Source organism: Ursus maritimus, unplaced genomic scaffold, assembly GCF_017311325.1.
Source record: "Ursus maritimus isolate PB19 unplaced genomic scaffold, ASM1731132v1 scaffold_28, whole genome shotgun sequence".
In the NCBI taxonomy this organism is placed as follows: Eukaryota; Metazoa; Chordata; class Mammalia; order Carnivora; family Ursidae; genus Ursus; species Ursus maritimus.
The window spans coordinates 15402574-15426138 of NW_024425341.1; the positions used below are offsets into that span (position 1 = coordinate 15402574).

General features: G+C 33.8%; 1 protein-coding gene across 1 annotated transcript in view; it reads right to left on the reverse strand.

Annotated features, from left to right (window-relative positions):
• Positions 1 to 23565, reverse strand: part of MICU3 (mitochondrial calcium uptake family member 3) — a 101943-nt gene that overhangs the window by 37881 nt on the left and 40497 nt on the right. The window contains exons 2-5 of the mRNA XM_040643317.1: positions 18298 to 18451; positions 11057 to 11088; positions 4500 to 4578; positions 979 to 1026 (exon numbers count right to left, since the gene is read on the reverse strand). Of these exons, the coding sequence (XP_040499251.1) occupies positions 979 to 1026; positions 4500 to 4578; positions 11057 to 11088; positions 18298 to 18451 (313 nt within the window). The remainder of the gene's footprint in view (positions 1 to 978; positions 1027 to 4499; positions 4579 to 11056; positions 11089 to 18297; positions 18452 to 23565) is intronic.

A 23565-nucleotide genomic window follows, 5' to 3' on the forward strand; every position in this document is an offset into this window, starting at 1 on the left:
CCCCACAAACAGGAATCCCTCTACTGATATTCATTTATTCTTTTTTTCGCTTATTCACCAACTAGTTTTTGAGAGGCTACCATGTGCTAGACACTGTTCTTGATACAAAAATGGAAAAAAAGAGAAAATCTTTACCATATGGACCTTGCATTCAAGTATGGGGAGGCAGACAAGAACACATAAACCATAAACAAATACTTTCAAATAGTTTTAAGTGCTATGAACAAAATAAAACATGGTAAAGGTTTAAAAAGGGAGAAGTAAGAGAGGGAGCTATTTTAGGGAATATAGTCAAGAAGGTTCATATTTCACATTCAAAGAAAACCTGAATAATGTTTATTATCATGAGGATCTTGAGGAAAAAGCACTGATGGCAGAGGGAGCAGAAAGTACAAATTCCTGAAGTGAGAATTCAAGGAACAGAAAAGCCAGGGGGCTGGAGCACAGTGAACAATAGCAGGTAAGTTCCTGCATTAAATGCAATGAAATTTAACTGAAATCATTAGTAAGCCCTTCATACATTTCATAAAAATTGCTGCATATGAGAGGCAGAGAATACAAAGCTGTTTTAGGATGTATGATAGGTATTTTGATACACTCACTAGTTAGAAGACTCATTCTTTCACATGAGTCTTAAGAAATAAGGTGATTTCAATGAGTGTAGCATGAAATTTACAAATACTACATGACCCGACCTTTAGGCTTTCATGTAAACCAAAAGGAATGATATATGATATAAAATTTATAATTTATGAGCATTTTATTACTATACCATAGTCCATAAAAACATTTATGTCTTTGACTCTTGATAGTGCTATGCTTAGCATTTGCTGATAACATTTAGACATGAGTTTTGCAAAATAATCATGGATAAACCTAAAGTGATTTTCAATAGTAAGAGAATCTAAGATTTGTTTTCTAAGATTCCGATTTAAAAAGAAAACTGTACCCAAAAGTAGACTTAATGAGTACACTTACTTGTTAAAATACATAAAAGAAAAAGATATTCTGTGTAAGAAATCACACCTAGAAGAAAAATAGTATTAGTAATGCTATATGTAAAATATTACTTCATCAAGCAAAATATTATTCTTACAGTAACAATAAGTAATATTAATAAGGAACTTACCATTTTACAGAACATTCTAAGTATTGTTTTAAACAAGGCTACACTATTAAAAATCATGGCAAAAGAAGCAACAAAATTACTTTTAATTTGTTTCACAATGCCTCGGTAAAAACCCATGCAAAATTCCCATTAATGCTCCTAGATATACTGGCAAAGAAAGCAAAATTATATTGTTTATTTATAACTGTAACTTTAAACTTGTTGCTTGTTTTCAATGGATGAATCTAACATAAAATAAAAAGGTGGAAAATGGTTAAACTGTAAAGTACTTAATTACTTCTTAACTCTTGAAGAAATTTAGATATTCTTGCTTACAAATACAATTTCTGTAACTGCATTAAAAAACAAAACTATTGCTTTTCTGCATTCATGTTATCATTATTATTCTTGACAAAGTTAATGCTTCTATTAAATGTACTCTAAGAAGTTTTTATCTTAATTACATGGCTTACACTTTCTGAATATTGCATCCGGAGCTCTCTTAATCCAAGAATTACAAAGTTTAAAAGGCATTTGTTTGGAGTAAATACAATATATATTCTATTACTCAAATTTTTGCTTTTGGACATAACACCCCAAACTAGAACTAATGCTTAATTGAGTTTCCAGGTGGATCCTGAGAAAATTAAAATCAGGAGTAAGTCAGTAACACTTCTCCAGATATCAGATAGTCTTAATGTTTAGTAAAAGGGTATACAAAAATCCTTAAATAATCAGATTGTGAATCCTGAAAGTCCATTTTACCTGATGTCCTTTGAGGCTACCCTCTTTGTTAGAGAACAAAGAGAAGAGGAGTCACTGTCAGGCAGTTTGTCAGAAGACTTGAAGGGAACTAGCGAGAGGCCCTGAAAGCATTCCCTTCTTTTGTTTATACTACAATATTGTGACCTATAGACAGATAGTTCTGGTTGACTGCCATGAATGTTATGGGAGAAAGATTCTGGAATGGTCAATGTATATAAAAGATACAATACCTAGATTCCATAGGGATCCCTCATAGAAAGAAAGAAAGAAAGAAAGAAAGAAAGAAAGAAAGAAAGAAAGAAAGAAAGAAAGAAAGAAAGAGAAAGAAAAAGAAAAAAGGGAATGGGATTGGGAAATGGGCTCTTTGTCTCTATAATCCCATCTCACTGACTGTTGTTCTAATTGACCTGGTGGAATACACAAGAGATGTTGGTTGGTATAATGAAGTTTAATAACTACTATACACCTTTTATTTGATAATTAACTCAAGGTTTCCCTCAGTGAACAATTAACAGTGAGAGTACTAATCATAATTATCATGGTATCAAGGAAAAGAGAAAATACTACTAAACAAGAACTGTAGATTCTTAATGCTTTCCAATTATAAAAATGGAAAACTATTAGATTCACCTTTTAATTTATTTTAAGGCCACCCAAGATCAAATAATAAAATAAAATAAAAATACAGATGCTAGGCATATAGCAATGTTGTGATCTTTAGAAAAAGATGGTAAGAAAGATGTCAAGTAGGTTTCTTTTGAAAATTCAATAAAAAAAGTTCTTGGGGGAGTTCCTTAAAAACATTATACTGTTTAGTTCCTATATTATGATACATTATGCAGTTGGCTGTTATAACTAAGTCTGAAATACATGTTTTCATAAATGTTGCATATCAATTTTTTTTTAAACTGCATAACATTTTCTTGCGGGGTAATATTTTAAGCAGATAAAATTCATTTGTAAATTAATCCTCAATAGCTCTCAAGATTTAGCTTTAAAATTCCTTTGCCACTTAAACCTATTTATAAAAAAGCAAGGCTCTCTGTGACATTCTACTTCACCTAACCTAATGGTTCTAAAACTTTTTGCATACATGGATTCCTTCGATAATCCAATCACCATGACATAGCTCTGCACTGTCCTACAAGGTAGCCATTGGTCACATGTGGCTACTTAAATTTAAAACAAATAAAATTAAATACAATAAAAAATTCAGTTTCTCTATTACAGTAGCCACATTTCAGGTGCTTAAAAGCCCACATCTGGCTAGTGGCTACTATGGGAGACAACACAGAAATAGAACATTTCCATCACTACAGATAATTCTGTGGCATAGCACCGAATAGATCTTTTCTCCCAAAAAACATGCAAATATGCATGTAACATAAAGAAGATTAGGACAAGCCTAAACCTAGGGCTTCCAGATTCAACCCTCTCTTTGACTACAAAGAATTGCCATTTTCCATGCATATATTTTTCTCAGATTATACTTGACCCAATTTGTATTTTCCCAAGAGGTATTAAGTAAATATTTTTAAATTGCTAACTTATCTTTCTGAGCTTTGAATTTTCCTGATCCTATCATCCCACCCTAAGATCTGAATGACAATCTTTAAGACAACTTCCAGGAAAAAAATTTTCAGAGCTTTAAAGATACCATGGCCCAGATTTCACAAAGATTTTAAAAACCTAGTTATGAAAAGCCTACAGTGAAAGGTAAGGTGTCTACTCCTTTCAGATTCCATCTGAACCATTTGGAAGCAATTAGAATTTCTAATTCTACTCAGATAAATACACAGGATTATAATTATTCTTTAAAATATTTGTCTTCATGCTAGAGTATAATTATTTTCAAACTAATATGTTAAAATTGATGAAAATGAAAAAGGTAACTTTATATAATTTTTTAAACATTTTTATGTTTTATACTCTTATATTTGAAAATATAAAAAAGTATATTTACAAGAAAAATTCCTTTTTAAGATTAAAGAGATCTTATTAATTAGTCTTTCTATAAATATGTACAAAAAGTAAAGTGTAAAAGAAAAGGAGAATAAAAGCTATATAATTTGATTGAGAGGAAATGTATAAATTAACAGCTTAGATACATAGATATGGATCATATAGTAGGTTGAAAGAGGTGGATTTTGCAGTGAGTGTTTTTAAAAGAAACATGTTCAAATTGGGTGACCAAAAGACATATCCAATAAGTTCTTCATATTGATTATTAAATTTTAAAAAAATCTATAATCTCTTAGAAGTAAAATGGAAGGAAGAAAAACAGCTAGAGATCAGTATTTTTGAAAAATGCTTTCTGTAATTAAATATAACCTTCGCTGCTCAATATGGTTGAAAAATAATTTTTGTAGCCATAAAAGTTCACTTTCTTCTAAAAAATTTGAAAGACATGAATAATATATATAAAAATAAGAAACACTTTTAATTCTGCTACCCAGAAGCAATCGTTAATATTTGGTGTTTTTCTTTTCGGTTTTTTTCTATGCACACACACATATACACACATATGTAACTGTTATATTATCTTAAGTATAAGGAAAAATATATAGAGAGAGTATAAATTATATAGTGTCCATTTTAAAATGCATAAGTACTAAAGTTAACTTACCTCTTTCTTTAAGATTACGAAAAAGCTTTGATGATCCTTTCCAAACTGGTGGTGTTTCTGAGAGCATTTGATTTAATTCCTATAACATAACATCAATTAATAGGTAAACCACATACTTATAAAATAGATAAAAAATATTTAAATGCCTTATACAAAAAAAATACTCTGCTTAAAAGACCTGATAAATGGCTGTATTTTTTCTATTCTATACCTGTGGTTTGTTCAACCACAAAACCCAATATTTGCCCACAGTCCAAATATAAAATAAATCATAAAGAAGCTACGTTGAATTCAATTACAGCTACCAAAAATTTCAGATAAATTTAGCAAGTGAAGGAATATATTTAAAATAATCAAATTAAGATAAAACAGTGAGTTTAAGTTCGGGAACCAGTTAGAAAATGATAGTTTCATGAAAGCGGTAAGTAATGGTGGATTTCCTAAACAAGGTCAGAAATGATAACCTGGCTTTATATACTGTCTCTTTTCTGTAGCCCTCTTGGATTTAGGGTGCTTTGTGGAGGAAGTAAATGGACAGAGGATCATATTGGGAAAGAATAAAGAATATTTAAGCAGTGACTCAGAGTGCTGACGTCAGACGGAGTTCAGAGGTACTGAGTGATTATGACCACTGTTTCCATTTTTTTTTCTAATTTTAACTTATATATTCAGTAAAGAACACAGACTTCAATTGCTTAGTCAGCCTTTTTTGTTTGTTTTTAAGTCAAACTACCACAGCAGGTTGGGAGCTATTTTGGAAAATCTAAACATTTGAATCATTGTTCAGATACGAAAGGAATTTTGAATTTATTGTGCATACTGAGTTCAAAATAATTGAATGAAAATTATATTTTGGTTAATTGTAAAGAAAAATTATTAAAGGATTTGATGAGATAAATTGAAATAATTTGAAATAAAAAAGGTAGTTTGCTAAGTAACACACTGAAAAACACTAGAAACCACTTCTATTTCCAGACCTGATTCTTGCTACTCAACGTGTGGTTCCCCAATGGCCTAGGCATAACCGGAGAGCGTCTTCAAAAAGCAGAATTTCAGCTCCCATCCCAGACCTACTGAACCAGAATGTGTTATTTTTAACAAGAACTCTGGGTGGTTTTTTCCCCCACATTCCACTTTGGGAAGCACTTTTAGACAAACCCTTCCTGATGTGGTTATACCTAAAAATGTTCTGTGACATTATAAACTGGGTTTATTTTTAAATTTTATTTTATTACAAAGCTGAGCTGACGGGCAAATAAGGAAACCCTGGGCTGCCAAAGGCAGGAGAGGAATTTTTAGGGGATTTATGGATTCCCTGAGGCCCATCTGTGCACCCTGCTCTCATTTCCTTCACAGAGCTATCTAGCTCTGCACTGCAAGCAACAGACAGTCAGTAGTGTGTGAAGAGAGCAGCAACAGCGCAGCGGTAAGAACTCAGGTGTGAATGACGAAGAGAAGCTGGAATACTGACAACAATAAACAACAATAAGCTCATAAATATTTTTGTTAGAGCAAGAGAGTAAAAAACATTTTGCATTTATTTTATATACTTTAATGTATACCATATCTATTATATAAATATCAACTACTCTTTCTCCATTTTATTTATTTATTTTTTAAAAAATATTTTATTTATTTATTTGACAGAGAGAGACAGCCAGCGAGAGAGGGAACACAAGCAGGGGGAGTGGGAGAGGAAGAAGCAGGCTCCTAGCGGAGAAGCCTGATGTGGGGCTCGATCCCATAACGCCAGGATCACGCCCTGAGCCGAAGGCAGACGCTTAAGGACTGCGCCACCCAGGTGCCCCATCTTTCTCCATTTTAACTATTCCCATGTATTCAACTTCATCTCTTCTAGCTTGAACTCAGCTAGAGTTTACAACCAAAACAAAAAACAAAAAAAACCCATAGCTACCTTTTATTCAGTGCCCTCTGTGTGCCTGACAATGGGCTAATACAATCTCTCATTTAATTTTAATTAACAATCCTCATTATGCATATTTTACTGAGACTTAAAGAGGATAAGAACTCACCCAAGGTCACACAACTACTAAATGACTGACCAGAACCTTACTGACTAAGCAGTTTATTTTAGTAAAAATTCAGCTTCTTCTGGTCTGGATTATCTAATTAACATACTGATCTTTGTCTTCAGCTCACTTTAAGAAGTTTTGAAACGTAGTAAAATCTGTATTTCTACTCAGACTGGGAATCTCTCTCCTCATTCCCAGTGCCTAGATATTGGTCTCTTACATGTAGTGGTGTTGTAATAATAAATAATTTGGGGGCCTGGGTGGCTCATTCAATTAAGTGTCTGCCTTCAGCTCACGTCATGATCTCAGGGTCCTGGGACTGAGCCCCATGTGGGGCTCCCAGCTCACAGGGAACCAGCTTCTCTCTCTCCTCCCTGCTCCTGCTCTCTCGCTCTCTCTCTCTCTCAAATAAATACATAAAAATTCTTAAAAAAATAATAAATAATTTGGTTGGCCTTTGCCCCTTGTTCCTGGAAGATGCTATATCCTTGAATCACACTTAGCTAATAGGATGACCCAGGATGGCTTACTGATCACCAGGAAGAACCATGGGATTAGAAGGTTGGGGCTCTGAGCTCTCCCTACCTCTGGGGAGAGTTAGGGAAAGGGACTAGAGATTGAGTTTAATCACTTAGCCAATGAATCAACTGATTATACATATGTAATGAAACCCTCAATAACAACTCAACACCCAAGCTCAGTGGAGATTTCCACTGGTAAATATACTGATGTGCCAGGAGGGATGACACACTTCTCCATGGGAAGAGGGCATGGAAGGTCTGTGTCTGGGATCTTCCTATACCTGTCCTCAGAATCTCTTCATATGGCTAGTCCTGATTTGTGTCCCTTAAAATAATTATAAATTATTAATTATAAATATAGGATGTATCTGAGTTCTGAAACAGTCTAATTATGGGAATTATGGGAGCCTCTTGGATTTGAAGCCAGTTGGTCAGAAGTATAGGTGGCCTGGGGACCCCAGAACTTGCAACTGGCATCTGAAATAAGGGCACTCTTGTTGGGGACTGTGCCCTTAAATCCGTGGAGTCTGACACTAACTCTGGGTGGTTAGCATCAGAGTTTTATTGCAGTACTGCAAGTTCGTACTAAATAGATATTTGCTGTTTCAAACTAATTTTCCTAGAATTATAGTTGTCTTGTAAAAGATTTATATAATTTTCTTAAATAAGTACAATTTTTTCTTATTATATAGTTAATATATACGCATTATAGGAAAATTAGCAAGTATAGGAAATAAAAACTAATTGCAATCCAGGAATGAACCATAATTGAAAGTTTTATTTAAGTCCTTTTAGTCTAATTCTCTCTCCAGGCATAATTATATAGCATTTTTGTCATTGTGGCAAACACTAAATTATTTTCTACATATTGTTTTGTAACTTACTCTTTGCACTTAATACTTCATGGGCATATTTATCCTGCCAAATACTCATTGCATTTTAATGGCTACACAGCAGTTCTATATTAGCAGTTCTGAAATGTAATTCTTTATACTCTTAAAAATTATCCCAAGGGGATATTGTTTATGTGGGTATCTATCAATATTTAATGCATGTGGAAGTAGAAATGATGAATTTTTAAACCTCAAAAATACCCAAGCACATATTCTGTTAGGTGTCAGAATGATGGCATCACCAGTCATCCTGTAGCCTCTAGAAAACTCCACTGTACACTTGTGAGAATGCAAGTAATAAAACAAGTATCTTCTCGGTGTTATTATAAAAAGTTTTGACTTCATGGACCCCTGAAAAGGTATTTGCACTTGAAGACAAGCCAGTCTATATTATTCTGCAACCTGCTGTTAGTCAACCTTCAGTTTTCTAGGTCCATTCATGTTGATACCTATAGCTCGGATATATTTTTTCACTGCCGTCCTGTATTACTCTATTTGTCCTTGATATGCCTATTTCACAATTTTTTTATACATTTCTCAACTGACATTTATATTGTTTCTTTTTTTAAATTTTGGCTATTACAGTCGATGCTGCAGAAAACGCGTACAAGACTGCTGGTGTAATATTTCTCTAGTACACTTCTCTAGAAGTAGAGTTTTTGATACGTACTTTCAACTTTATTAGAATTGCCAAATTTCTCTCAAAACTGAATATACAAATTTACACCCTCACCTGGTTCTTTCTTCTTCATCTTTGCTAATTATTGGTATTGTTAGATTTCTGGAAGCTGATAATCTGATGAGTGTGAAATAGTATCATATTATTGGTTTAATTTGCGTATCCCTAATCACTAGTGAGGTTGAGGTCCTTTATATATGTTGATCAGCCATTCTATGTTTACCTTTTTTTTCTCACTGAGCTGATTATCTTTTTTATATTGATTTACAGGAGTTCTATATGAGTACAGTACACTTAATGTTTTGTTAATATATTGCAAGCCTATTCTCCCATCTGTCATACATCTTTTAACATTGTTGGCATTCTTTTGGTATGTCAAAGTTTTTGATATTTAATTTAGTAAAATTTTCCAAAATTTCCTTTGAGCTTTGCTTTATGTGTCTCATCTAAGGAAAGCTCTTGTGTCCTTTATTTTACTTCTACTATTTCAGAATTTTTTGTTTGTCAAAGTAAGAACTTAATCCATCTGAAATTTGCTTTTGTATATGGTGGTCAGTTTGATATTTAATTGTATTTACCCCCATGTTGGAAAGACTATAGTTCAATACCTAAAGGTCAATCCTCCTCCAGTGACTTACAGATCTTCCCACACATGCCTGGGTCTGTTTCTGGATTCTATATTCTATTATTTTCATCTAATTAAAAAATTGCAATAATATAATACTATTTTAATTATAGCTCTATTATTAATCTTAATATGAGACAGGCCCAATTGTTCTCATCCTATTGTCTGTTTGCTTCTCTTCCTTTCTTTTCAGAATTGTTCTGAAAATTCTGGGCCCTTACTCTTCCAATTGACTCATCCGTGAACATGATATATTTCCTCGCTTACTCATATCTCTTAAAAAATATAATAGTATCTTGCACATCTTCTGTTAGGTACACTAAGAATCTAATAGTTTCTGTTGCTATTGTGAAAAGTATCTTATTTGATGGTACAGTTTCTAATTGCTATTGCTGGTGCAGAAACACTAGCAGCAACCTTGCTAAACTTTTAATAAATCTGAATAAATTTGAAATCTATGCATTTTTATATTTTTCTCTCAATCATATTGTTTGTTACTGTTCCGATCCATAGAACCTCTTTTTTTCTTGTCACACTACTACATGTTAAAGCCTGAGTTATGTCCACCTCAAATTTGCAGTTGAAGTCATAATTCTCAGTACCCCAGAATGTGACTGTATTCAGAGACAGGGCCTTTACAAAGGTAATTAAGATATTAAACAAGGTCATTATGGTTGATCCTACTCCAACATGACTGGTGTCCTTATAAGAAGACAGCAGCATACAGACATGCACAGAACAATGACATGTGATGATGACATAGGGAGAAGACAGACATCTACAAGCAAGGAGGGAGGCCTCAGAAGAAACCCACCCTGCCAACACCTTGATCTTGAACTTCCAACCTCCAGAACTCTGAGAAAATAAATTTCTGTTGTTTAAGCCACCCAAACTTTGGTATTTGCTACTGCAGCCCTAGCAAATTAATATACTACATTAGCTTAGACATGTAATAAAACCGAGTAGTAGCTGTGATAGCAGACATACTTGTATTCTATCTAATTTAAAAGAGAATGTCTAAAGTTTTACATGTAAACATCATGTTTGCTACAGACTTTTGGAAGATTCTCTATTACTAGTTAAGGAGGTTCCCTAGAATGCTATAGTAATGTGGTTTTTTTATATTGAAGTTTATCATACATTTAAAAATACAAAAGGAATATATGTAAAACTTAAAGTTAGAAATTGTTAAGAAATAGAAAACTACCACTACTTCAGAAGTCTCTTTGCATTTCTCACTGATATTTCCTTCCATCTCCTCCAGAGGTAAATATTGTCTTTAATTTAATATTTATCACTCCTTAGTTTTCCCACCTATGAATGCATCCTTAAGTGGCTTCTTTTTCCTAATTTTAGACTTTATGTAAATGGAACTGTAATTTTTGTGAATTGTTTGTCATTATGTTTCCCAGATTCATCTAGTTTAAGCCAGTATAATTCATTTGTTTTCACTTGGTATAGTATTCACTGTATGAATATATAAAAACTTATTTCTTATTGACATTGTATTGTAGTCTTTCTGACCAATTAAGAATAATGTAATAACATTGCTGGAACCTCTCATGCATGTATGAGTTTCTGTAGGTATAGAGACTAGTGTAAAATTACTGGATCATAAGGCATATTCAAGTTTAACTTTACTAGGTATACTTGTATGCACTATTGCAGAATTGAGATCTAAGAAGAGAACTGCTAGGTACAGGGTATGTGTATCTTTAATTTTATAGATGATGACAAACTATTTTCCAAAGTGGGTATACATATATACAGTGTGCATGCATACATACACCAAGAGCTTTAACCTACCTGTTTGGTAAGTGACTTCCATGTTTTAACAACTGTAATAAACAAATATAAAAGAATTAGACAATAAATACTTCATGTAATCTACATCTGAATTCAGTAACCATTTACAACCCTAACTCATAACACCAAGCTTCTATATCTAAAAGACAAAGTATTTTTTAACTTTGAGATGTGGATCTAAGGTATAGGTTTTATTTATGTTATGTATTTGTTTCATGTACTATAAGCTAGTTATAATAAGTGACATCAGTGGAATAGGAAACATATTTTCCATAATCATTATCTTACTTTGGGGATTTCTGGATGTATAAAGTTAACTTACTCCATGTTAAACATCCTATGGGCTTAAAAACACAAATACTGATATTTATTAAATATTCATAATAGAATATTAACATTATTAAAATATTAACATAGAGAAACTATAATTTTAAGGTGCTGTCTATGATCTCCACTTTAGTTTCTCTACTTATATTCAAATGCCAGGTCTCTCTAGGGTGAAGGGGAAGGATGGGGGCAATGAAAAAAAGAGATGAAGACTAGAGTAGGTAATACAATAGGGAGACCCTCAGCCTGTTTTCCATTCTTTCCCTGTATTTAAGAATCATTTCTAGAAAAGAGTGTTATAGTTGAATAAATTACCTGAGATCACTTTCTTTTTCTGATTCCTCTTCACACCCCTGAAGATCTCAAATACTATAAATCTTATAATATTGGAATAAGTGCGCTGTCAACATTGCTATTTCCTTTCCTCAGATTTGAAAACTCTGAATATCTAATGTCTGCCCAAGAATTATCTCCAGGTTTGTATGTGATTAAGTCCTATAACACAGCTGCATTAGGAACTGGCAAATATTAATTATTTCAGCTACATTACAATAATGACAACCAATAATTTTTCTACATGGCAATGTGGCTATTTCTTTATAATTAACCATAGTTATTATAAACATTATTATCGAAGTCAAGACAATAAGATAGGCGGTTTTTGCCATGTAACTTTCTTTTTTGTAAGCAATATAAGTCACTTTAAGATCGAAAGGATAGAAGTATGTTCTAAAATTCAGCAAACTGATTTTTATGGAGATCAATTTCTTCTCTATGTAGTAACAATATCCTTTCTTTACCTAATATAGTTTATACAAATGTGTAATCAAGTGATTAAAATTGCAGGTTTATAAAGAAGTCAGCATTTAGCCTTAATTCCAATACATTTATTTCATAAAAACATTCTGCTTTTCATAAAAACAGAACACTGTAAATAATATTTATTATTCTGTTGCTTTTGAAATACAGCAGTAGGAACAGAAGAAAAACAAATGGCACAAAAGTACATATGCACGTGCTTTTATGCAATGTTCAGAAGCTACTTATCAGAAGAGGAAGTTAGACACACTCTTGAGTTTTACATGTAGGGTTTATGAGATTTCCAGGGTAAATTATTCACAAAAGACATATTCATTCTGCCGGATATGTCACCATGTTCAGTATTATTAGCTTTTTTTTATAAATACTAAAGAGCCATTAAGATTGTTCTTCAAAGGATCTTCTGATTTTCTAAATTCCTTATTTCATATGAACTTACTACATATATAAATATAACTTGGGTGAAGAGGGACTTCAATTCTATTGGATTTATTTATTTCTTCAGCTATAGGTTGATGTTCATATTTTTAATACTGAAAATTTTTAACAACATTTTTTAAACTAAAATTAAAGTAATACTTGAAGCTATATGAAGGTAATCCATGACTTATTTTAGTTCTAGATGGGAAACTCACCTTTTAGGTTCTATTTAGGTAGGTAAAATAAGACATTTTCTAGATTTCAAACACAAAGCTATAATCAACAATCAAATGTGTATCTCGATTAACATTTATTTGAACAATACTAAGCAAATGTTTACACAGCATACCAATTTTTTCCTGTTGATGTCATCATAAAATTATATTGGAGATTTTGTTAAAAATCATGATTATGAATTCAAACGATGATGATGATGGTGACAATGACAGCTACCAACATTTATTAAGTGCTTACTGTGTGTCTGATACTATGCTAAACACAACCAATGTCACTCAATCCTCAAAAACCTCATGAGGTTGCTATTATTTTTATTTTTATAAATGAGGAGACAAAAGATTAAATAATTTAACAAAATTCTCAAAGCTAGTAAATGAATGCTAAGATTTAAACACAAGTCTGTCTAATTTCAATATGCCACGTTGATATATATATATGATTTAATATTCAGTCTATGAAACATATTTTCTCTTCTGAGGAAATATTTATTTCTATAACCCTACACTTTAAAAAAAATTTTAACAAATATCTTGATCTTTAGTGATCATTCTTAACTATGTTTTAAAAGTTCCATCAAAAACTAATAATGTGCTGTTTGGTGACTAACATAATTAAAAAAAAAAAAAGAAAATAGGAAAAAAAAAGTTCCAGTTTGAAATTAACTGATGTTAACTTGTGGTTATTAAATGTCCTGTGCAGATTTTTTTTATAATGGAATGTTTTTTCCTGCAAGTGGTGGTTTTATAATACCTTGAAAAGAATCAAATTTGAAATATATTTCCAGAAAGTAAAAAGCCACCAGCAGGCTTACAGTCAGTATATTATGAAGAAAAAATTCAAGAAAATAATTAATTAAAAATTTTCAAACCACGAAATTCTAAAATATTATTTAATGCATGACTTCTCAAATACAAGTTTGACAAAAATTATGAAATTTGACTAAAAAATACCATTTGATATTCTAAAAAATACATCAATAGTTTTATCAAATATGTGCTAACTTAATAATAAAGATAAAAAGTCCACATTGTATGAAATCAATTAAACAAATGTATGGAACACATATGTACCTATTCTTGTATAAGGGCCTTTTCTATGTACAGTCTCTACACTTACGAAGCTTAAAATATTTTAAGAGGACAAAAAGTATCAAACGACCAATTCCAAAGCAAAATACAGTTATCTGCACATGGTAAGTTACTCAATAAATATTTCCAGAAGGGAGGGAGGAAAGGGAGGTTAAAGGAGCACAGAGAGATATAATCCATAGCCCTCAAATTCCTCCAAAAAAGAGCCCTACTTAATTTGTAGCCTTTTCTATCACTACTACCCTACATACTCCCAAAGTGGACTACTCTGAATACACCATTTACTCTCTTGATCCCATGTGTTTGTTCATATAGTTCCCTCTCCTTCAGTTGACAGCCTCAGAGTCTCCCGAAATGATAAAGTCTCTCTGTCAACTACTATCTTTCATTTCCTTTCTACTTCACAGCCAAACATCTTGAAAGAGTCCCTTATACTCACTGTTTTCTTCATCTTCTGCTCTTGCAATCTGGTCTTTGTGCTTATCACTACACTGAAACTTCATTTTAAAAATCATCAAGGAGGGCACGTATTGCATGGTGCACTGGGTGTTATACGCAACAAATGAATCATCAAACTTTACATCAGAAATCAGGGATGTACTGTATGGTGACTAACATAATATAATGAAAAAACATTAAAATAAAAAAAATTTTTTTTTAAATCATCAATAGGGGCGCCTGGGTGGCTCAGTCCTTAAGCGGCTGCCTTAGGCCCAGGGCCTGATCCCAGGGTCCTGGGATCGAGCCCTGCATCAGGCTCCCTGCCCTGCTGGGAGCCTGTTTCTTCCTCTCCCACTCCCCTTCCTTGTGTTCCCTCTCTCACTGGCTGTGTGTCTCTCTGTCAAATAAATAAATAAATAAATAAATAAATAAATATCTTTAAAAAAATCATCAATAACCTTCAAATTACTAAATCTAGTAGACATTTTTCTGTCCTCATCTGATTTCTCATTTGACCATTCTGTTCATTTTCCTTGGCTTCTATACCTCCATTCTCCTGATTTTCTTCCCATGTTTCTGGATACTCCTATTTTTCCTTTTGAGGCTCATCTTAGAAGCTGTTGTACCTTCATCATTTAAAGTCTAGGAGTTCCTCAAGGATTGGTCCTTGGTCATCTATGTTCTTATACTATACTGCCTCCCAGGCAATCTCATCCGAACTCTTTGCATTAATTACCAATCACGTACAGATGAACTCTACACAGCCCTCTCCCCTCACCTCCAATGGAAATAATCTAAAATATCAAGTATTAATTGATTAAAAGCTAATTTGCAAAGTAGCCAATTTGCCAAATTATTTAGGGTTTAATTTTTTTTGAACTTTTACACATTTTTTTTCACCTCGCATAGTTACTTTTGTGGTTACTATTAGGAATGCGTAAGATCTACTCTCTTGGCAAATTTCAATTATACAATATGGTACTGTCAACTACAGTTACCATGCTATATATTAGATCTTAAGGATTTAGTTTTGCTATATCCCTGGCTCTGAAGAAAAATGGTTATAATTTGTTCTAACATAACTCAAGACATTTGTTTGAGAGTTTCAAGTAGATTATCAAACAACTGATTATTTAGTACATTGATTTTCAATGAATTGAAATGCATGATTGAAAGCCAGATCCACCTGCCTCTTCCATATCTCCTCTTTTAGACATCTAAGGCATCGTAAATCCATCATGTCCAAAGTTGAAGTTACAATTTTTCCTTTCAAACCTGGTCCCTACTGCCATCCATATAGGTAAACAAGCCAGAAATTTTTAGTACTCATTACTCCATCATCACCATTACCATCATTATTAGAAGCTTTTCAAGCCTGGACAAGAGTCTCCTCGCTGATCTGCTTTTGCTCACTCTGGCTCTCTCCAATCTATGTCCACCCTGAAAGACCTTTTCAAAACACTATCTAGGGGCGCCTGGGTGGCACAGCGGTTAAGCGGCTGCCTTCGGCTCAGGGCGTGATCCTGGCGTTACGGGATCGAGCCCCACATCAGGCTCCTCTGTTATGAGCCTGCTTCTTCCTCTCCCACTCCCCCTGCTTGTGTTCCCCCTCTCGCTGGCTGTCTCTATCTCTGTCAGATAAATAAATAAAATCTTTAAAAAAAAAAAAACACTATCTAATAACAGTATACACTTGTTAAAAGCAGACAACAGGTCCAATATGGAGTTCCTTGTGCTAAGACCCACATAACCAAGCCAAGACTTAACTTAATTACAGTTTCTATTCTGCCAGAAATGGAATCTTAAATCAGTCAATCAGCACTAGTTAGTCATCTGCCTGAGAGACCCCTACTGTCCTCTAAAGGAAAGTGATCTTACAATAACCAACCCACTTTTTTTTGTCTTGTATAACTTCCTTCTTCCTGTTCCCTCATGCCTGTATGTCTTTTATTTTGTACAACTCCTTGGAGCTCCTCACTAACTGCTGAATTAGATGTTGCCTGATTCATGAATCATTGTATAAAGCCAAAAAGATCTTTAAAAGTTACTCAGTTATTTTCTAACACACCAAATTATTCTGCAGCTTAAACTACTGCCATGATTTTCCATTACTTTTTTAGGATAAAAACAAAGATGTTTAATATAAGCTTACTGACTCAGTGATTTGGCACTGCCCCACATACCCACCCTCACTTCTTACCATATTCTTCTTTGCTCCTTGCACTATAGCCACCCAGATCTTTTTCCCCTCCTCACATGTATCACATTCCTTCTTGTCATGGTACCTTAATACCTGTTGTTTCTTCTGCTGAAATTCTCTATTCTCAACTTCCTACTAGCCTAGCTAACTTATTCCCAATTCACATGGATATTTATTTGTCCAGGGAAGATCTCTCTGAGCTACCTAAGTTACTTCTCAAAAATACGCTCTCACAGCCTCAAGTATCTTTCTTTCATAGCACAGATATAATTTGCTATTTATTTGTATATTTCATTGATCAGCATTGGTTTTGCCCACCAGATTGTATGCATCGTGAGGATGAAGGGCATCTACTTTTGTTTGTTTGTTTCCCTCACCACTTTATCTCCAGGGCCTACTGCAATACCTGGTATCTGACAGGTGTCTTTGAGTACATCATAATATGCTGTGACATGAAATGGGAAGTGTGCATGAAGCACTCTGTCGCATTCCAAAGCACTATGGCTGTTTTGAGAAAAAGCACAGTGATTCTTTGAGTTGTGAACTTAACTTTTTTTCATGGAACATGATTTTTACTTGAAAGAACGAATGACAGACAAATTATGGTTATTTAGACTTAGGTATTTGGCAGGCATTTTCTTACAAATGAACAAAGTCAGCTATCACTTGGAGAAAAAAACTGAAAATATTTGTTGCCAGTGATAACATTTGAGCTTTCAAGTAAAAATCAGAATTTGGGAAAACATGTATACACCACCATGATTTTGACAGCTTTCCAATAAGTAAAAACTTTCATGAGAATATTATGACAATATCACTGAATGTCATTTTAAAAATATATTGCATAATAAATATGTCAACACTTGGAAGATCTGCATAACTGAGTCAACCAGTATCTTCCATTTGATGTTACAAGATTATATAAGGGTAAAAGAACCATTCTAAGTGCAGTGTAGCCCAATGGATTTTAACATAACAGACGACAAAAGATGACAAATTCTGCATTGCAACTAAACTTTAAGAAACTACCACTAGCCAAGTGTTGAGATAGTATCAGAGAAGAATATCTGCAATAATCTGAAAGGGCTATTAAAATACTCTTCCTTTTTCCTACTTCTTTATCTGTGAGGCAGATTTTCTTAATATACTTCATGAAAAACAATACTCTGCAACTATTGAATATAAAAAGCACATGAGAATACAGCTATCTTCTATTAATCAGACATTGAAGAGATTTGCAAGAATGTATATAATGGCAAAGAGTTTGAGAACCACTGCTCTAACATATGGAAAGATAAGTAACAGTCTAAATTTGCCCTGTAGGAGCCATGACAAATACAGAAGAGATACAGGTAGAATTCTTGGACCAGGTCTAGCTTCAAAGCCAACCCTCTGAATTACTCTGTTCATGCTAGATAGAAGAATTGAATAGGCAAAATATGAACCTAATACACAGAATATCAAGAGTAAGGTGGTTTTTCAGTTTGATGAACTGAAAAAGAGGAAATAAATGAAAGTTTGTGAAAAGAGATATCAGTAAGAGTTTATAAGAAATACTAGTCTAGTAAGATTATATAGCATAATGTCTTTTGAAATGCCACATTACTTGGTTAGTTATTCTGAAAACTTACCCTGTTCCACAATTTTACAAACTAGAGATAAGAAAAAAATCTTATAAAATTATTAGATAATTTAAAAAATATACTTACATTTGGGCTCATCTGTTGTAACAGCCAAAATAAAATCATATGGAGTCATGAATAACTGCCCTTCACATTCTATAGAAGCAAACAAACGAAATCTCCTTTCCCGAGATGTAGCATAGAGGTCTAAGTCTTCAATGTCTGTTCTGTTGATAGCAACCTAAAGTAAAGAAAGCAAATAAATTTGGACTGTGTGAAATAACATCTTCTATTAGAAGTTAAATGCTTTTCATTATGCTGAAAGTGGATTAACAGAGTAAATGACCAAGTGTGAAAATATTGTCTTCTGGAGAACTTAATCACTTTATAAATAAATTGCCATATGAATAAAATGAATTAATGTTTGAAAGATCCTACAATAAATATCATTAAGGGCCTGAAAATTCTAAGCTGGCACTTTGAAGGATCTGTGATTATTTCTGAAGTTTCAGTTTCAGAAAACATGAAATTTCTGAGCTAATAGTTTCTTTAGAAGGAATCCTAACTCCTGCTGAATGCCTACTATGTGCTCTCTATATAGCCTTATTGATCTAATTAGAAGTCTGTTCAGTATAATCTATTGATCATTTTTAAAGATTTTATTTATTTAATTGACAGAGAGAGAAAGACCATGCACAAACAGGGGGAACAGCAGGCAGTTGGAGAGGGAGAAGCAGGTTCCCCGCTGAGCAGGGAGCCTGACCTGGGACTCGATCCCAGGACACTGAGATCATGACCTGGGCTGAAGGCAGACGCTTAACCGACTGAGCCACCCAGCCGCCCCTAGTCTATTGATTTTCTAAAAGAAGAAAGTGAAACCCTGATATGCTATCCGGGGCTACCACTAAGGAAACCACTTAGTGGCAGTGCTTAGATTAAGAACTGAAGTTGCTAACTCTAGATCACTATAATACAGTTACTACCAATGGTTGTTCTGAATTCTACCTAAGGTTAAGATTAACAGAATGGTAGAAGGAGTGTGTATAAATGATGGGGGGAAAGGAAGTCTCTTTGGTTTTCCTTAATTTCAAGACCTTTCCTTGTGGATAATTTTTCACTGTTATTTCTATTCTCTCTGAACTACAGCAAATTTACTTTTTAATAGAAGGACTTTTTTTTTTATTACAGAAGTAATGAATAGTATATAATTCAGAAGACAGAATTTTTAAAATTTATAGATATATTTTTTTCTTTTTTGGCAAAAATGGGATTACATTACACTGTTCAGTAATCTGATATTTTTCACTTATTAATATATCAGGGCTATTTTCTCATGTCACTAAATACTCCAAATACTCTAGTAGACCATTTTTTAGTAACTGTATAATATTTCATAGTAAATGTTTGTACCATAGCACAATTAATGAATTGCACACGGTTGAATATTTAGGTGATTCATAGTATCTCACTATTATAAAACAATGTTAAAATGGCCAGCATAGAATATATTTCCATAGATGTACAAAGAGTTTCTTGAAGTAAATTCCTAGGAGTGGATTTGATTAGTCAAACAAAACCTTTTCATATATATTTTCACTCCGCCTCTTGGGAGTTAATAGCAATTTACATGATTATCAACAATACAAAAATTATATTTTATACATTTCATAAAAATTATTTTATATTAGAAAAAATTATTATTTAGGATGGCAAGCTTATTCTCTTTATTGTCTCTTCCATGTTTATGAAGGCATAATGCAGATTACGTACAAACTATTAAAATTATTTAAATAGCTAATATCTAAGAAGTCATATCAAAATAATCTGTAAGAACTTTCAACAAGGAGACTACATTTTGTATTTCTAAGTTATACTTTATATTAAATGAACAGCTAGGCAAATGACTAATCTTTTCCCACTATTCTGAAGACTAAGACTTTTGAAAACATTACAGAAGCAATCAAATAAAAACTGAGACTGGGACCCTGCATCAGGCTTCCTGCTCAGGGAAAAGTCTACTTCTCCTCTCCCTCTGCTGCTTCCCCTGCTTGTGCTCTCTCTCTTTCTCTCAGATAAATAAAATCTTTTAAAAAAATCAGGTTTCAGGCAGAAAAAAAATATGAATTTTAATGTCAGGAAAAAGATATGAGCATTCTAGGTTTACACAGCAAATTTGAAAAGATGGTAATAACCTTCCCAGAGCAGACGATTTACATTCATGGAAAAGGGTAAGTAAACTGATAAGATTTCTGAATGCCAGACTAAAGCACTGGAATTTAATCTGATAGAAAACATGGCTTTAGGGGATTCTTACGTAGAGCAATGACACAAAGAAAATGATGCTTTAGAAAGATAAAGCAGCTCCATACCAGAGGCAAGCTAGTTCAGCAGTATGTTAATAACAATTACTCAGGTAATCCATAGGTACTGGGAAATTGTTTTGGCTCTGTCATGGGCGAGAAGTGAGACACTGAGCAACTTAATGTCAATAATGGGCAATAATCTCCCTGAATAGTCCTCAGGGATCAGTCTTAACATCTTAGGTCACTTTCTATATATACATTCCGGGGGGTTCTTCTTCCTCCTAGGACAGGGAAATCAATCTTTTCTGTGACCACAGTTTACTCTCCTGTTTTATTCTTACTAGGCCATTTCCTTGACCTAATTGACCCCAATCAACCAAGACTCATTTCCAGTGAATTCCCTGAAGGACCACTCTGTGTGGAGCTCTCATGGTTTCTGCACCATAATCTGAAGCCATGCCTTAATTGGCCCAAATCAACCAAGACTCATTTCCAGTGAATTCCCTGAAGGACCACTCTGTGTGGAGCTCTCATGGTTTCTGCACCATAATCTGAGGCTATGCCTTAGTCTAATATCCTGAACCACAGTTTTTGCCTCTACCATCTTAATTTGTTATGATCTCATATGAACTTGATCTGTGATTTCTGCCCCTACCTGCTGCTGCCATTACTGCTTATGATGTACCTGTGTTTTCTCAGGAAACTTTCTTTCCGAAGTGTCTGTCATTGGTCCCAGCACGCCAAACCTGCTTGACCACTGCAGCTGGGAATTTGATCCAGGAGCTAATGCTGACAACTCTTCCTTCTCCTTAACTTCTACTAACAATCAGTCAACAAAACCTGTTGTTCTCCCTCTAATTTCTCACATCCGCCACAGCCACCACTTTTGTGTAAGTACACACTACTTCCCTAAAATTTTACAGTAATGGCCTGTGATTTTTGTGTCTAATCCATTCTATACTGACAGAAAACAGGCAGAACTATAGAACAGTTTGAATTCTTTAGCCACCTGAGTAACAGTTTCAGAAAAAAATCTGACCAAGTAGAGTTAAGTTTTCATTAAAACTCCACTGTATGACAGAAATTGAAAATGACACAAAGAAAAGGAAAAATACTCCATGCTCATGAATTGGAAGAACAAGTGTTGTTAAAATGACTATACTACCCAAAGTAATCTACACATTTAATGCAATCCCTATCAAAATACCATCAGCATTTTTCACAGAGCTAGAACAATCCTAAAATTTGCAGGGAATCACGAAAGACCCCGAATAGCCAAAGCAATCTTGAAAAAGAAAAGTAAAGCTGGAGGCATCACAATTCAGGATTTCAAGTAATATTACAAAGCTGTAGCGATCAAGACAGTATGGTACTGGCACAAAAACAGACACACTGATCAATGGAACAGAATAGAAAATTCAAAAATGGACCCATAACTATATGATCAACTAATCTTTGACAACCAGGAAAGAACATCCAATGGGAAAAGGACAGTCTCTTTAACAAATGGTGCTGGGAAAACAGACAGCAACATACAGAAGAATGAAACTGGACCACTTTCTTACACCATATGCAAAAATTAATTCAAAATGGATGAAAGACTTAAGTGTGAGACAGGAAAACATCAAAATACTAGAAGAGAACATGTGCAGTAACTTCTTTGACATCAGCCATAGCAACTTCTTACTAGATTGGGAGGCAAGAGAAACAAAAGCAAAAATGAACTACTGGGACTTCATCAAAATAAAAACCTTCTGCACAGTGAAGGAAACAATCAACAGAATTAAAAGGCAATCATCAGAATGGAAGAAGAGATTTGCAAATGACTAATCCTGATAAAGGGTTAGTATCCAAAATCTATAAAGAACTTATCAAACTCAACACCCAAAAATCAAATAACCCAATCAAGAAATGGGCAGAAGACATGAATAGACATTTTTCCAAAGAAGACATCCAGATGGCTAGCAGACACATGAAAAGATGCTCAACATCACCATCATCAGGGAAATACCAATCAAAACTACAATATCATCTCACATCTGTCCAAATGGCTGAAATTAACAACACAGAAAACAACAAATGTTGGCAAGGATGCGGAGAAAGGGGAACCCACTTACACTGTTGGTGGGAATGCAAACTGGTGAAGGCACTCTGGAAAACAGGATAGAGGTTCCCCAAAAAGTTAAAGATAGAACTATCCTATGATCCAGAAATTGTACTAACAGGTATTTACCCAAAGGATACAAAAACACTGATTCAAAGGGATACATGCACCCCGATACTTAATAGCACCATTATCAACAATAGCCACATTATGGAAAGAGCCCAAATGTCTATTGACTGATGAATGCATAAAGGAATTGTGGTGTGTGTGCATATGTGTGTGTGTGTGTGTGTGTGTGTGTGTGTGTAATGGAATATTAATCAGCCGTCAAAAAGAAATGAAATCTTGCCATTTGCAACAACATAGATGGAATTAGAGTGTATTATGCTAAGTAAAATAAGTCAGTCAGAGTGAAATACCGTATGATTTCATACATATGTGGAATTTAAGAAACGAAACAGATGAATGTAGCGGGGAGAAAGAGAGGCAAATCATAAAACAGACTCTTAACTATAGAGAACAAGCTGGAGGGGAGGTGGGCAGGGGATGGGTTAAACAGGTGATGGGGATTAAGGAAGGCTCTTGTGATGAGCACTGGGTGTTATATGTAAGTGATGAATCACTAAATACTACTCCTGAAACTAATATTGCATTATATGTTAACTGGAATTTAAATAAAAACTTGAAGCAACAACAACAAAACTCCACTTAATGAATTCTACCCCTTGTTACCTTAGCAATATTACCCATCATTTTTGATAATGGCATTAGGTGGTGCTTACAGGTCTATTTAGCAACACCTTAAAAGAAGGATTGGGACAGAGTTTGAGAATGATTTGTGCCCCAGACAAAAAAAATATATCCTAAAAGGGAAGAATATGATTTATGTATAAAAGAGATAACCAGAGTCTGGGTGCTTAAAAGGGATTCCTGATACTGCAGACTTGT